The sequence below is a fragment of the Callithrix jacchus genome, chromosome 19 (genome assembly GCF_049354715.1).
Source record: "Callithrix jacchus isolate 240 chromosome 19, calJac240_pri, whole genome shotgun sequence".
Taxonomy (NCBI): Eukaryota; Metazoa; Chordata; class Mammalia; order Primates; family Cebidae; genus Callithrix; species Callithrix jacchus.
The window spans coordinates 48,500,020-48,515,483 of NC_133520.1; the positions used below are offsets into that span (position 1 = coordinate 48,500,020).

Here is a 15,464-nt window from a genome sequence, read left to right on the forward strand (position 1 = left end):
CTTTTCTGAAAAGAGTTCCATTATCTTAAAAATAACCAAGCATTTTAATACTCTGATGTTTCCCCTGGAATCTTTCAAATTTTCTTGACAAGCTCATCTCAACAGAATTTTAAAAAGGCAACAACAATCGGTCGCATCAGGCTAAAATATTTTCAATTAATGATATTTTGCACTATATACCAACTGCATTTCATATATTTTATTGAAAATATGCACAAAATAAATACCTCTTCTTTTCTATTAATAAGATAAATAATGTCACATGATTAAAGGTAAGCATTGAAATTCTTTCAGATAATCTGGAAGGAAATGTCCTTTTCACTTTGCTGAGTGTCTCTCTGGGAAATGAAGAAACAAGACTGTTGAGTTCACAGTTCCTTCCTCACCTGCTGCAGGTTCACACTCAGCAGGTTGCCATATATATTATACTTACCTTACAGACGGCAGAGATTGCCTGTGATCAACAGCCTTTATGACTATCTATTCTTGTTTCTTCTATTTCATAGCATATATACTCTCAAGGTTCTCAAAAAACATTTAATCTAAGATACTTTCCTAGGCAAGAATTTAGGGACTGCTTGTTTTGTGAGTCTCCAAAGGGTATAATAATACTTAAAACCGAGGGATGAGCCAAAAGACATCTTCTAAAATTACATTTGAAGAATGGAGTGTAAATGGAATTAGATATTCCAAGTGTTTAAAAGAAAATGGGACTGGCTGAGTTTAGGGGTTACTTCATTTAAATTCTTACTGTTCACTCAGACTATTCAAAATAGCACCCGCTTCAGGCGAGATTTGTTGCCAAGCTAATCTTTTTAAAAGTACAATCATAAACACTTGTAAAAATTTGAAACAGTGCAGAAAGATTGAGAAATAGCCAAACCACGAGTTCCCTCACCTCTGATCCCATAATCCCTTTCCCTAAAGGTAAACACTTAAGAATTTGTGTATCCTCTTAGACTTTTTATTTTTATTTGTTAAGAGATGAGGTCTCAGCACAGGCTAGAGGACAGTGGTGCAATCATAGTTCCCTGGAGCCTGAAATTCCTGGCCTCAAGCAATCCTCCCACTTCAGCCTCCTGAGTGGCTGAGTTTACAGACATGGGACACTGTGCACAGCTCTTCTGGATGTTTTCTTTTTTGTTTGTTTGAGACAGAGTCTTGTTCTGTTGCCCAGGCTGCAGTGCGGCAGCGCAATCTTGGCTCGATGCAACCTCTACCTCCCGGATTCAAGCGATTCTCCTGCATCAGCCTCCCGAGTACCTGGGACTACAGGCACGCACCACCACACCCAGCTAATTGTTTTTACTTTTAGTAGGGACGAAGTTTCACCATGTTGGCCAGGATGGTCTTGATCTCTTGATCTCGTGATTCGCCTGCCTTGGGCTCCCAAAGTGCTGGGATTACAGATGTGAGCCATCCTATCTGGCCTCTTCTTGATGTGTTAATGCATATACTAGCAGATATTTCCTTATATGGAAAGAAACACAAGCTCATTTGTAGCAAGTAAGTAAGCCATGAATTGAGGGGTTCTTTGCTTTTGCAGGGTTGCCAATATGCTGTCTTCATAGGACAGTAAAGAAAATATCACTTGGGCCACTTCTAACATGAAATCCTGAAGGTGGCTGTAGGAAGGGTGCCGGGGCTTTGAGTCTCTGGTTTCTTTCTGAGAGAAAGAAAACCATCATGGTCCCCCTGCCCCCGACTCATCCAACACTCAATTGAAGTGAACAATTTCATGGCAGGCACTGAACTAGGCTCTGGAGATTCCAAGCTCAGGAAGAGAGGCATGGCCCTGCCCTTATGAGGCTTTGCAGTCTGCTCCCCAACTCCTATCCCTAGAGGATCTGCTCAACTCATTCAAGACAACTTTTACTGAGCGCCTATCATAAAGCAAGCACTATTCTAGACACCACATGTAGAAAGATGAATAAGGTTCAAACCTGCCTTTAGGGAACATTAAGTCTAACAGGGAACTAGATTATGTTTCAGCAAGGGCTGTATGAAATGTGCATGGTGGTGTTACGGAGGCAAGAAGGGTCACTTCACTTAGCTTTGAGGTGGTGGAGGGAAGGGGTTGGAAAGCTTTCCCAAATTGGGTGGAATTGGGTTGGGGTTACTCCAGACAGTGGGGCCAATGAGCAGATAACCTCCTTGGGGTACAGCAGCGGTCTAGGGGTCTGAGGTATGAGACAGGGTCAGACATGGAAGGCTTTCCATGCCTCTAAGGAGCTGGGATATGCCCTAGGTGATGAGGAGATGGTAATTCAGGCAACAGAGGATTGAGGCAGGGGTGTAAAGAATCAGAGAGCCCTCTCTTACAGCTCTAGGAGGTGCGGAACCAACCAGGCAGCCTGTGTTGCAGACAAATCCGGAGGAATGATGAGAACCTAAACCATGGCAGGCATAGAGATGAACTTAAGACCTATCTAGTGTGTAAAACCACCAGGGCTTGGGAGCCAAGTGGATGTGAAGGTTGAGAAAAAGAGGTGTTACGGTCTGAATGTATCCCCCACAATTCATGTCGAAATGGAATTCCCAGGAAGATGCTATTTGAAGGGCATCTTTGGGAGGCAATTAGGTCATGAAGGTGGAGGCCTCATGAATGGGATTAGTGCCCTTATAAGAGGCCACAAAGCAAGCTTACCCTTCACCATGAGAAAATGAAAAGTTGGCCACTGCATCCCAGAAGAGGACCCTCCCCAGAACCCAGCCATGATGGCACCGTGATCTTGAACTTCCAGCCTCCTGAACTGTAAGAAAGAAATGTCTGTTCTTTATAAGCCACCTGGTGTGTTATTCTGTTACAGCAGCAGGAGCTAAGACTGGAGGGGTCAGGGCCAACTCCCAGCTTGATGGTATTATTGACTGGCAGAAGAAATGCCATCTCCCTGGAAGTTGGGTTAAAATGATTTTTTAAAAGATCTCTGCACTAACTGCAACCCTCTGTACCTGTGCTTTATCCTCAGCATATAATCCTTTTTCTGTCTGAAACACTGTCAATCCTACCTTTCCCTCCAATCTTCTTTAAATGAGCCAACAAATCTTCCACACCTCCCATTCAATCTTCAACCTGGCAATTGGCTGAGTCTGCGAACAGGCCCCATGATCCCCTGAAGCTGCTCTTGAGGGGTTCGCTGTGGAAAGGGCCCTCAGCAATCCCATTCCCAGACCTTTGCAGCACTGGATTCTGCTGACATGCCTTCAAACTCTCTTCCTTGCTTTCCCTGGCACTTCACTCTCCCTCCTGGCTTCCTCCAACCCACAGCTGCTCCTCTGCTGCCTCCCTGCCTCCTTCTCCAGATTCTCTTCTCTTCATATGCTCCATAGATGATCGTACTGCACTGTAGGCTGACCTCCATCTCCACACTGAAGTCTCTCAACTCTAACTCGACATTCTTTTCACATTTCAAAGTCTAGTATCCAACTGCCCATACTCAGTCTGGTCACATCGAATCTTTCCAAAACTCATCCTTTCTCCCATCCTCTGGCCTCTGTCTTAGTCACCCACTCATTCCTCAAAGACTGGTATCTGGGCAACTGCTGGCAGCGGCACAGAGGCACCACCCTCCCGCCCCTGTCCTTTCTAGCTGCTGTTTACTCTAAGATGTTCTTCCTTTCCTTAAAAACTGTATTTGACATATACAAACACTACTGACAAAATCACCATACCAGATTTTAGATGATCATTCCACTCTGCTTTTATTTTTTAATAATGTATTTAATACAATATTAAGTAGAACGTATTTAATATGTATAAAGCTCTGTTATATATTAGCTATAAGGCATAATATATTAATAGCATATAGTAAACACTCATAAGCCTCCCAGCCAGGAACCAGAAGAGCTGCATAACTCGTCATCTACCTGTGTGCTCTTGTCCCTTCCATTTCCTCCTTCCGTGGTAATGACTATCCTAATTTTGGTTTATTATTGTTACCTTGTTTTGTTTTTACGGTACAGTTTTATGATATATGTATGCTCAGACTACATATTCTTTGGTTTTGAGCTTCTTTTCCTTAATATTTTCTGAGATTCATTCTTATTATGAGGTATAGCTGTAGTTCACTCATTTTCACTGCTGAATAATATCCGGTAGGGTGAATACACATATCTAATTATTCACCTATTCTCCTGCAGACAGACATACATTTCACCTTTTCCAGTTATGATTATAAATACGTGACTATGAACATTCTTACACATTCCTCCTAGTTGCCACATGCAAGTGAGAGCTGGAAGCAAGATCATAAGGTCTGCAAATGTTCAAGTCTGTGAGGTATAACCGTTGTTTTTAAAGCAGTGGTACCTGTTCACACATCCTCAAGTCCCTATAGATCTAACACCTGGTACTGAGACCCAGCTTTTGCAAATCTTATGGATATAAAACGGAACCTCATTGTGGTCCGAATTCATATTTCTCTGGTCAGCAATGCTACAGAACATCTTTCTATTTATTTAAAAGCCCTATATATTTCCTCTTGTGTGAAATGCCTTTTCAAGTCTTCTCTATTTTTCTATTGAGTTTTTTTTAAACAGGAATTCTCTATATTTGTGATTATGAATCCTTTGTCAGTTATTCGTATTATAAATGTCTTCTCAAGTTGTGGCTCATCTTCTCACTTAAAGTGTTTTCTTTTTTTAATTGTGACGGAGTTTCGCTCTTGTTACCCAGGCTGGAGTGCAACGGGGCAATCTCAGCTCACTGCAACCTCCGCCTCCTGGGTTCAGGCAATTCTCCTGCCTCAGCCTCCTGAGTAGCTGGGATTACAGGCACGCACCACCATGCCCAGCTAATTTTTTTGTATTTTTAGTAGAGACAGAGTTTCACCACGTTGACCAGGATGGTCTCAATCTCTTGTCCTCGTGATCCACCCTCCTCGGCCTCCCAAAGTGCTGGGATTACAGGCATGAGCCACCGCATTAAAGTGTTATTAATATAAGCCTTTAGTTTTAACAGAGTTGACTTAACCATCTTATCATTTATGATAACTACTTTATGTCTCAAGAGATTCTTTCCTGCACAAAGCCATTTTCATCCAAACAGTGACAATTTTTGCTTTCGGTAGTGAAGCCCTTAACATATTTGGAACTTATCATTGGGTAGGGTGAGAGGAATTCAAATTTTTTTTCCCCACATCAATAGCCACTGTTCTGTACTTAGGGAGTGGTCCTTCCTGTCCCCATTGACCTCCCTGCCACCAGGTCATTTCACAAAGGTCAATATATGCATGGGTGAGTTTCTAGGCCCTTATTTTGTTTCCCTGCTCATAATGCCTACCTCTCCACCACATTAACCAGGCGTGGTGGTGTGCACCTGTAATCCCAGCTACTCGGGAGGCTAAGGCTGGAGACTGCCTGAACCCAGGAGGCAGAGGCTGCATTGAGCCAAGACTGCGCCATTGCACTCCAGCCTGGGTGAAAAGAGCGAAGCTCTGTCTCAAAAAACCAAAAACAAACAATTGTATCATATAGGGTGTGTCTCCTCAACCTCTCCTTCATATTTAGAAGCATTTGGTAATTTTAAGTCCTTTGCCATTCCATATAAATTTAAACACCTGCTTGTTTCATTCAATAAAATCTCGGTTGAAATTTACACTGAAAATGGTATTAAATCCATAAATCCATTTGGGGAGATCTGATACCTTTATAATCTTTACTATTCCTATTCATGAGCAAAGACAGTTCTTCATTTGTTCCTCCCTTGCTTCTTGGTCTTCATCCTTCAAATCTCCAATCAGGACTCAATGCGACCTTCTCCTGAATATTTCCACCACCATCTTAACTAAAGTAGGATGAGTATATAATTGCATGCACATTTTTGAGACAACTGCAATCATCCAAGAAAAAGAAGACATGGGTGAGTTTGAGGCTTGCTGCTTGAGTGGCAGCAACATTCTTCATTATTGAATATATTGAGAATTGAAGGGGAATAAGATGGTAAGAAATGACTGACATTAGGCTGCCCGCCTGCCAACTCTACACAGGATATCAGCTGAGAACCTGCTTAATCCTGAAAACAATTAAAAGACGTTAACCACTCCTAACAGAAACTTTCTCTCCCCCTTTCCTTTTTGTTTCCTCAGGGGCATCGAAATGTGAAATTATGGGAGGACGAAAGTGCCCAGAGAGCAGGACCGCTTGAGCACACTGGGGCAAACGGCTTGAGTGTTTCTGACAAGCAAGCGGCGAGAACATGGCTTCTGCCAAAGGGAGTTCTGCAGCCATTTAATCCAGCCTTTAGAAAATGAGGTCCTCCGAAGAGAGCAGAGCTACGCTTCCTTCCCCGTCAGAATCCAGCGTTGTAACTGCTTAGATTAAAATGCCCCATTTCTCACACTATCATCTTGCCACAGGATCACACTTCCCATTTAACTGAGTTTCAGGCTTTTCTTCTAAGAGGCAGTGTCAGCCAGATGCACACAGCTTTCTGTTGTTATTTTTAAGGCACTTTAGGTTGTATTTCCTTGAGGAGCATCAAGAATAAAAAAGGCAAAAAAAAAAAAAAAAGAAAAAGAAAAAGAAAAAAGTTAGTCTGTATCATATCCCAGAATGGGTCCGAGCCATTTCTCAATCTCGGCCACAGACATATTCTTCCTCAAAGCATAATCCTCAACCTGCAAAAGATGAGAAGCATTTTATTAAACCAACATGATAAGACTTTGGAATAGAAGTTTCTGCAACATTTGCCAAGAAACATTAAGAACCTTCCATTTCTTGTCTTAATAGCAATCTACTGAGTTAAATGGAAATAGATATTTATCTGTCTACCAAGTTGCCTTATTCACTAGGCAGAAAACCAACATGTATAAACATCTGATACTTAGAAGTTCTCTCTCTCTGTGTGTGTGTGTGTGTGTGTGTGTGTGTGTGTGTGTGGTTTGCATGTAGAAGTGAGGGCAAGGATAGAGGTATTCTGTTGAAATCAAATTAAGACATTAACTAAAGAAAATTTCTTCATGCTTTCTCCTTACTTTATTCTCATTCATATTTAAAATGAAATAGATTCTAGAATTCCATTTCAAATAAGGTAGGTATCTAGGGAAGCCACATAAAATGAAACAGCTAGCTTACCTGATCCTTGGATATCTTCCCCACAGCAAAATATTTGGACTTCAAATTGGAGAAGTAGAGGCCTGAGACTGCTGCAGCAGGTGCCATTGCTAATGATTCTGTTAACCTAATGCCTGGAGAGAGTAACACGGGGAAAATGCTTACTCAGTGCCTAGCAGACAATGAACTCTTGTTGAATAAGTGAACTCATGCTTTATAGGTAGACACATGACACAGCATGAAAGCTGCGATCAGATAACTCTCAAATTCCTGCCAGTGAATAAACAAATTCAGGACATGCAGATCTCCGCTAAGGCTGGGCACTGTAACCCAGGGTGGACAGGCCTGGGAAAGACTCCACACTCCTACCTCCAGCCATCTGAGATCAACTGCAGGCGCTCTGATTTGCTCCTAAGCCTAGACCTTGCCAGACAGGAGCTCTAACCCTGGAGATGAGAACACCAACCGAACAGCTCTCCATAGGTTCTGTGGGGCCACTAATACTAGGGACGACTGAGAGCTCCATGAAGAATGAGCCCACATCATTGTGAAAAAGAAGACACAGTTTTCCTTGGGATCTGAGAATTCAAAGGGACCCTCAAGGATATCTATTCGAAGCTACTCGTTTTATGGACAAGGAAACAGAGCAGCATGAAGGGTGAATGCTCTGCCAGAGGTCACTCAGCCAGCTTGGCAGAAACAGGACCCGAACCCAGATGTCATGACTTCTAGAGTTAGTGTTGTTCCTGCTGAAGCAGATTCAACACAGCTCATGGTTTCTCCCTTAAATCTAGATGTCTAACTTTATCAGCTTTGATGGCATGCTTTTTATTAATTACACTGAAAACTGTGAGCTTAGACTGGGCCATCTCAACTACATGAGCTCTAAAGTAATGACTAGAACCAGGATATTGATGTGACAATGTGCAGCCACAGAACCATGAGCAATTCAGCTCTGGGCACAGGACGCTGAGGCCAGGTGTCTGGGCCTTTGTCTCAGAAGGGCACCTGCCAGCTTCTCATGTTCAGCTATTAGAATCCACAAGAAAACATAATAGAGAATTAGGATTACAGAAGCACACAAATGTTAATAACAGTGTAAAAGAGAAAAGAGGGCTGAAGGGAAGGCTGGACGCTCTGCAAGACCAGCACCCAGGGACACCATCCACAAGCAAGGGGACAAGAGGATAAGGCACGTGACATTACTAAGGGACAAAGGTTGGTCACTAAGGGAGGGATTAAAGACATTAGCATGCCTGTGACAGGAAACTTGGGCACGAGAGGTGTGGGATGGTATAAGCAAGCTAAACTCCCATCTAGTGTAGGTCAAGATGAAATCATTTAAATGGATAAATCTAAAAATGATGATGTAAAAATACTAATGCTGAAGTAAAATGCCAGAATAGGTAGAAGTGAAAAAGGACAGGATAAGGGACAATGTGATTGGAAGCCCTTCCACTTTAAAAACACATTTAACCATATGTGCCGTTATGTTGCTAAGAGTCTATGCACTGAAGAAGGAAGACAGGAACCTGCGGCTTCCTGGCTCATACCCGTAGATTGCTCGATGTCCGCAAGTCTCCACATGGTGAGCTTCTCGGTGTGGTCAGGCTGGCTGGGGTAGCCGGGAGCTGGGCGGATGCCCTCATACCTCAGCCTGCGCAGGTCTGCGACGTCCAGCTGCTCGCTGCCACAGTAGGCCCACAGTTCTCGGCGCACCCTTTCATGCAGCTCTTCTGCAAAGGCCTTCGGACCCAGAGCACAGGGTGTGCTTAGGCAGAAGTGGGGGCTCACGGCATCAGTGCAGCCTCCACCCCCTGAATCACAGCCATGAGGATAGCCTCCCTCTTCTGGACCACAGCCAGGAAAGATTTGGCAAGAGGGAACAGGCTGGATTCTTGATTGATTTGTACTTTCATTAGCTGCTCTGCAGCTCATTGTGGCCTTAACATGAATTCTGAAGCATCATGCTTAATGACCTGAGGATTTTAAACCTTAAAACTTAGCAATTTCCCTAAAGGTTAATCCAAAGCTACACTGGCCAGAAAGAGCAGCTGGGACCATCTAGCTGCGAGCCCCACCGCTGCTCACTGCAGGAAAGGGGGGAGGCTCTCCCAGGGCCAAGGCCACCCCATTCCATGCATAGGAAGATGAACAATCTATAGATGACACCAACATTACAATGAGGAGCTCTGAAATAAAAATTTGTTTTCAATTTTTTAGGGTCCTGAGAAAAGTGTCATATCATAATAACCAAAGGGAGACAACAGAGATAAGGCAGAGGTAAAGGCTCTAAGAGCAACAGCCAACTATGGTACCACCGAAGGTTTTTCTCTGCCCTAAAGATAACGTACACAGGCAATCTGGGGATATATAATTTTAAAATATGTGCAATGTTAAAGCCAGCAGCATCCAACTCAAGAAAAAAAAAGACCCTGATCAGTGTTCAGGCACCTACCCAGGTTCCCGGCCTCTGTTCTCAGCCCCTTGGCGCGATGCCTCTGCCTTACCTCTGCCAGCCGGTCCCCCAGCGCCTTGACCATGATGCTGCTGTAGTCGTCACCGTCATCCTCATAGGCCTTGCTCAGCTCTTCCACCCCAAAGCAGGCAACGGCAAACAGGCCCAGGTAGTCACGGATGCCGGAATGCAAAGGAGCGATGAAGTCCGAGAGGCAGTAGTAGGGCTCTGTGCTGGCAGAGTCCTTCTCGGCCTTAAAACCAAGCAGTACGCGGAGGTGCCGTTAGCAAGAACACAGCACCAGCACACCGTGGAGCGTGATCAGGCATCTTCAAATGAAAATAAGCTTCACAACACCCAGATGGCAGCCTGTCCTGTCCACTGTTACATCCTTAGCACTTGGAATTGTGTCTGACACATAGTGAGTATTCAATAAATATTTGTTAGATAAACAAATGAGATTTTTAAAAATCATATGACATGATATAACATAAATAGTCAAGACACCAGTTCACTCACTCATTCACACACTGACCAAACATTTAATGAATGCCTTTGGGCACTGTGCTGAAATCACTGGCTTTTAAAAAAAAAAAAGTTTGTCCTCAAGTGTTTTCAATTAAGTCCAGCACCATGTTAGAAAGAGATCCAATAAATGGAAAAGCCTCCATAGCATCAACAGAAGCAGCCCAAACAACAAACAGTTGGGATCAGCAATGCCCAGGGCACGTGCTGCCTGCCATGTGGGGTGGTGGTGGCGGCGGGGGTGGGAGGGTCATATAGGAGCCAGCTGAGGACACCCAGGGACAGCTGGGAACCAAACCAAGAATTCAGCAGGATTTGCTTCTGGATTCTCTCCACAGCCCCGGGGCCTATCCTCCTCAATTTTTCACCCTCAGCTGATGAGCAACTCTTCCCTGCAACTCAATTAATAAATAAGGTCTTATACGTATTTTAAAAATCAATAAATATTTGCTGAGAAGGTAAATAGCTTATAACCAATACTTCTTTAGTAGTTACTCTGTGCCTGTTCTTGGTGCTTTATATGAATTGCTAATTTAACCCTCTCAACCACCTCGTGACATAAGTGATATCACCAGTTCCATTTTACAGACAAGAAATCAGGGGCATAGGAAGCTTGAGGTCAGACAGTGGGAGGGCCGGGGGGCTGATACCACAACCCATGCTCCTATATATGTAGTCCTGCTGGGGACCAAGCAGTTAATAGTGGCCAACCCAGACATGGCACAGCTCTCTGCCAGCCAGGGAAGCAAGCGCAGCCTACCCTTTCCTGACAAAGGGCAGGAAATCGTTACGTGCAGGCGAGGAGGTGTTTGGTAATGGCACACAGGAATGTCACAGAGCTCAGGGACAGCTGTGCGTGGGGAAGTCGTTTTCCAGGTATACGCGGCCCATCAATTATTCTTTGCTAACAAAAGCCAGAGGGTGACCCAAAGCTTCCCTGCATCACAGGAGAGACAGATCACAGAGCCCCATGGTACCTTAGAAGAGACAGCAATCAGAGCCTACTCAGAAGAGCAGACTCCCAGAGTAATAAGGCACTGCTGTGGAATGTTCCAGAGTGCACTGGAAGAAAGCCCTTCCTGAGAAATCGCCACCTGGGTAGGTAATGTATGTGCCTGGCCCAGTTCCCCTCTCCAGAGGCTATTAAAAAGGTGAACTCTGAGAATTCATTTGATTAAATGCCCTAATATGTCACAGACTGCTTGGACATGAATAGTACTGGAAGCAAAAAGAGATCACAGAGGACACAGGACTTGAAAGATGAAAGACTGGGCTAGAGCAGAGCACAGGTTTTTGAATAGTTATGTTTGTAAAAGAAAAGCCACAAATTCCCTTGTGAAGAGGGGCTAGAAATTAACATTAGAACCCCAGTGCCTTGTATTCTGTGGTGACTGAGCCTGGGTGCACGCAGTAGGGATTTACTGAGCCTGAGTGCATATGGTAAGGATGTAGCTTTAACTCTTCATGGTACTGGTTAAGGCCCCAAATTTAAGAATCCCTTCAGATGCTGTTATGGTCAAAATATCGTTCATTATGAATTATATTGTGGTTGGAATTCAAAAGCACCACTGTCTTTTTTGTTTGCTTATTTTTCAGAGACAGGGTCTGGCTCTGTTGCCCAGGTTGGAGTACAGTAGCATGATCATGGCTTACTGCAGCCTTGAACTCCTGGGTTCAAGTGATCCTCCCACCTCATCTTCCCAAGTAGTTGGGAATACAGGCATACAGGTTTGCACTCCCCAATATACTGCTAATTTTTAATTTTCTTTTTTTGTAGAGGCAGGGTCTTGCCATCTTGCCCAGGCTGGTCTCAAACTCCTGGGCTCAAGCAATCTTCCCACCTCGGCTTCTCAAAGTGCTGGGATTACAGGTGTCAGCCACTGTACCTAGCCAACACTACCATTTTTGAATGACTGAAAATGGCAATAATACAGAAAGAATAATTCTGGTTCCAATTCTTGATTAAGACACCCTTTTCTACAGCACCTAAAGGGACATGTATAGGATATCTGCCTTTTCAAAGGTGGGGCAATGACAAAGAAGTTGCTGAAAAGAGTCTGTTCTCACCATTCTAAAGAAAAGCAGCCAGCACAGTGAAAGAACAGCCATTGGGGGTGTGCATAGGCTGGCTCTCCCTTCTACAGTGGGGGGGCCCAGCACAATCACAATCTCTACCAGCCTTCATTTTCTCTGTAAAACAGAAACTTCAACTGCCTGACACGGCTGTGTGGAAATTAAAAGGATGACCCATCCAGCATCTCACTATGCACTCATAGGCCTTGCTCAGCTCTTGGCAAGGACTACATTCTGCAAATGTTGGTTTCCACCTGTCTTCCCCTTTCATGGGGAGCCACAGTCTATTTTAATAATGTGCATAGAGGTTAACCAGCATTTTTGCCCAAGTGAGTGTTCTCTTCCTTCAGAAGCTGCAAAGACGGACATGTGACCACCTGAGACAGCAGCAGTGGTTCTCATCCATTCGTGACACACAACATGACATGCCTCACTCCTGCAGAGTGGCCCTGCCGCTGACACCCATGTGGGCACCTTCTCTCCACCATCCTCACAGATGCCTTGGGCTTGGGTGAGTGATTGGTCACTTGGGAGGAGGTGGAGCAGACTCTCATTTATGCAAAGCTCTTCAGCTTAGCGCTTAAACTCCCAAGTGAGAGCAGTGTGCTGGCTGTCAAGCCCTTCCATACCTGTTGTCTTAACCCATAGAAGGTGGCTATGGGCTCTGCAGCCTGGGGCACGGCACCCTCTGCATACAGGTGAATGTCGTCTTGGACACTCTGTGCTGGCCAGAACCCAACCACTCCCCTGGCTTGGAGTTTCTTTTGACTAATCAGTGAGTTCAGCATATTTTGGGCATCATCGTAGACCTTTTTGGCCTCTTCACCTATTAGAAAAACATAGTAACAACTCACTTAAAGCGCATCAAACAATGCTTCCTTTAAAAACCATTACCCCTGCTCAGTCACCTTCCCTCCTCACCCTTCTCTATTTTCCTCAAATGCTTTCTGTTGTTTGCCACTGACCCAGCTTAAAGTAGAACAGCCAGGATTTTGCGGTTCCTGCTAAGTGCAGCTCCCACAGTGTGCTTCTCCCAGTTCAAGCCACTTCAATTTTCCATTGGACAAAAGGCACAGAGCCAAAGCTGTGGCTCCCCAAAGCATTCTGTCAGAGAGGACGAGAAAAAGCAGGCCAGATTCCTTACTTGCTGACGTTCCTTGCACACGTACAATTCCACTGACTTCACAGTGACTTTGGGAGACATGACCTGTGCCTTGTATTCTGTGGTGCTTTAAATCCCAATCACAGTACAATTCATAACGACTGATAGTTTGACCATAACAACATCTGAAGGGATTCTTAAATTTAGGGCCTTAAAGAGTACCGTGAAGAGAGGAGAGCTGCATCCTTACCAGACGCACTCAGGCTCAGTACATCCTTACCCTATGCACTCAGGCTCCGACACCACAGAATACAAGGTACAGTGAACACAAGGCACAGGTCAGGTCCCCCAAAGTCACTGTGAAGTCAGTGGAACTGTATGTGCACAAGGAACGTCAGTGGTAAGGAATGAAGTGTGACCCAAATCCTCATACTAGCTTCAGTGCTACACCTGGCTGGCCTGCTCCGGGACCTGCAGTGGGGGCCAGGTTCCCAGGACACCCTCTTGGTTTCTGGGTCTGTGAGACTGGGCCGCCCTGTCCACGGTAAGCAGCCTGTCCTACAGCCCCTGGACAGCTCACCTGTGATGACTGAGGGGCAGTGCAATGAGAAGCCCCTTGCCCACCACCATGCTCCTGGCTACCTGAGAGCTCCTGAGTCTCAGCATCCTAACATGCACACCCAGACTCCGCTTCCGGGAAACTTGGCAAGAGGCTGGTTTCTCAGGCTCCTCTCAGCCCTGATCTCATGCTTCTGTGGGTCCACCCCTCCTTTTTGCTCTGATCTGGCTACTACCTGATCCTATGAATGGCTTTGGATTTGGATTCCGGTCTCTGTGGGTGGGTTTTGGGGTGAGGCTTGAAATGAGAAGTGGGGGGTAGTAATTTATCACCTTACCTACTTCTCTGGTTTATCAACCCAAATCCCCATTCCCTCCCCAATGCTCCAAGCAAAATGGACTCCCTGCAGTTCCCCAATTAGGCACATATGCCTGTGCCTTCTCATTCTGTCTCCTGTACCTGCAATGTCCTTTTCTTCAACACCATATCACATCTCTAGTCCCACCACAGCAACTCCCACTGAATCCTCAAAAATAGTTCAAATGCTACCTCTTCCAGGAAGCCTGCCCTGACCTCTCAGTCTGAGCTATATCTTCTCTTCTTATGCCCACAGGAGCCCAGGCAGGGCCCATTACTATTGGCTGTGCTAGACAGCAGAGATTATATCATCTTCCATTTATCCCTAGTGCCCAGCATGTAACTGATGTCACTAAACATTTATTAAAAGAATAATTAGATAACAAATTTAGTTGATATAATAAGGACCAATCTAGCAGTTTGAAACCCATTAAAAAGTTGGGCAGGTGAGCAATACGAAAGCAGCTATTATCTGTGCAATCCAAACTCACTGCTCCTCACCAATTCCTGTCTTCAAAGTCACAATCCTACATCTTGAATATCAGAGGCCGAAAGGAAGGACTTACTGCACTGACCTACTGTTTTGTCGTTAAATATCTTGGGAAAGCCTCGATTCGGGTACTTGCCCCGGAGCTGCCAGACATCAAAGAAAGGCTTCCAGTCAATGTAGTCCACCAGCCTCTGCAGGTCATAGTCTTCAAAGACCTGGGTTCCAATAAAGGTGGGCTTCACTAGAGGAAAGAAGTATGGTTGTCAATGCTGATGCCGGCACCCCACCTGACGGAGGCCTCCCCGCCAGCTCCTTAGTGCTCCCTGCTAGCTCCTCAGTGCTCCACCAGCCCCCACACTCTGCCTCCCTCCTGTCACCCGTAGGAGTTGTTTTACAAAGAGGGGAGTTTTAAATTATCGTGGAGAAGGAGTAATTCCGCACTGAGTCTTAAATAAAACTATTCTTCACATGCAGCTGACTGACTACACCACCCTAGGAAACTGTTCCCTCAACTCTTCTATCCCTACCCCCCGGCCCAAGAAGGAAAGACAGACGGGTTAATCCTCACTTGTGCAAAATGAAGACAAGGTGAACACGATGAACACTGCAGAAAAGCATAGAGGCAAGCTACTTGTCTCAACTTTCAAGACCAGAAACAACAATCTATATTGTCTACTGATACAAACACCCAAAGTACAGGAAAATGAAGTCCCAAATTCAGGACTGCAGTGATTTCTGCAGGGGAGGAAGGGACACCCGTGGGACCTCTGATACATATTCCTCAACACACAATCCTCAACTCTGAGCACAGGTGCAACACAGATGTGGTCAATGAAAGCTGACGTGA

The 15,464-nt window shown here is 44.9% G+C and overlaps 1 protein-coding gene across 11 annotated transcripts in view; it reads right to left on the bottom strand.

Annotated features, from left to right (window-relative positions):
- Positions 1-3,676: 3,676 nt before the first annotated feature.
- MTR (5-methyltetrahydrofolate-homocysteine methyltransferase) overlaps positions 3,677-15,464 on the bottom strand; it is a 108,726-nt gene continuing 96,938 nt past the window's right edge. For 7 of the 11 annotated variants that reach the window (XM_078357283.1, XM_035281134.3, XM_078357284.1 and 4 more), the window contains 6 exons: positions 14,703-14,858; positions 12,739-12,935; positions 9,564-9,764; positions 8,607-8,799; positions 7,075-7,187; positions 3,677-6,617 (listed from right to left, as the gene is read on the bottom strand). In XM_078357283.1, the coding sequence (XP_078213409.1) occupies positions 6,531-6,617; positions 7,075-7,187; positions 8,607-8,799; positions 9,564-9,764; positions 12,739-12,935; positions 14,703-14,858 (947 nt within the window). In that variant the 3' untranslated portion in view covers positions 3,677-6,530. Of the gene's footprint in view, positions 6,618-7,074; positions 7,188-8,606; positions 8,800-9,563; positions 9,765-12,738; positions 12,936-13,074; positions 13,214-14,702; positions 14,859-15,464 lie in introns of all 11 variants that reach the window. The other 4 variants (XR_013529957.1, XR_013529956.1, XM_078357279.1 and 1 more) reach the window with 2 other exon arrangements.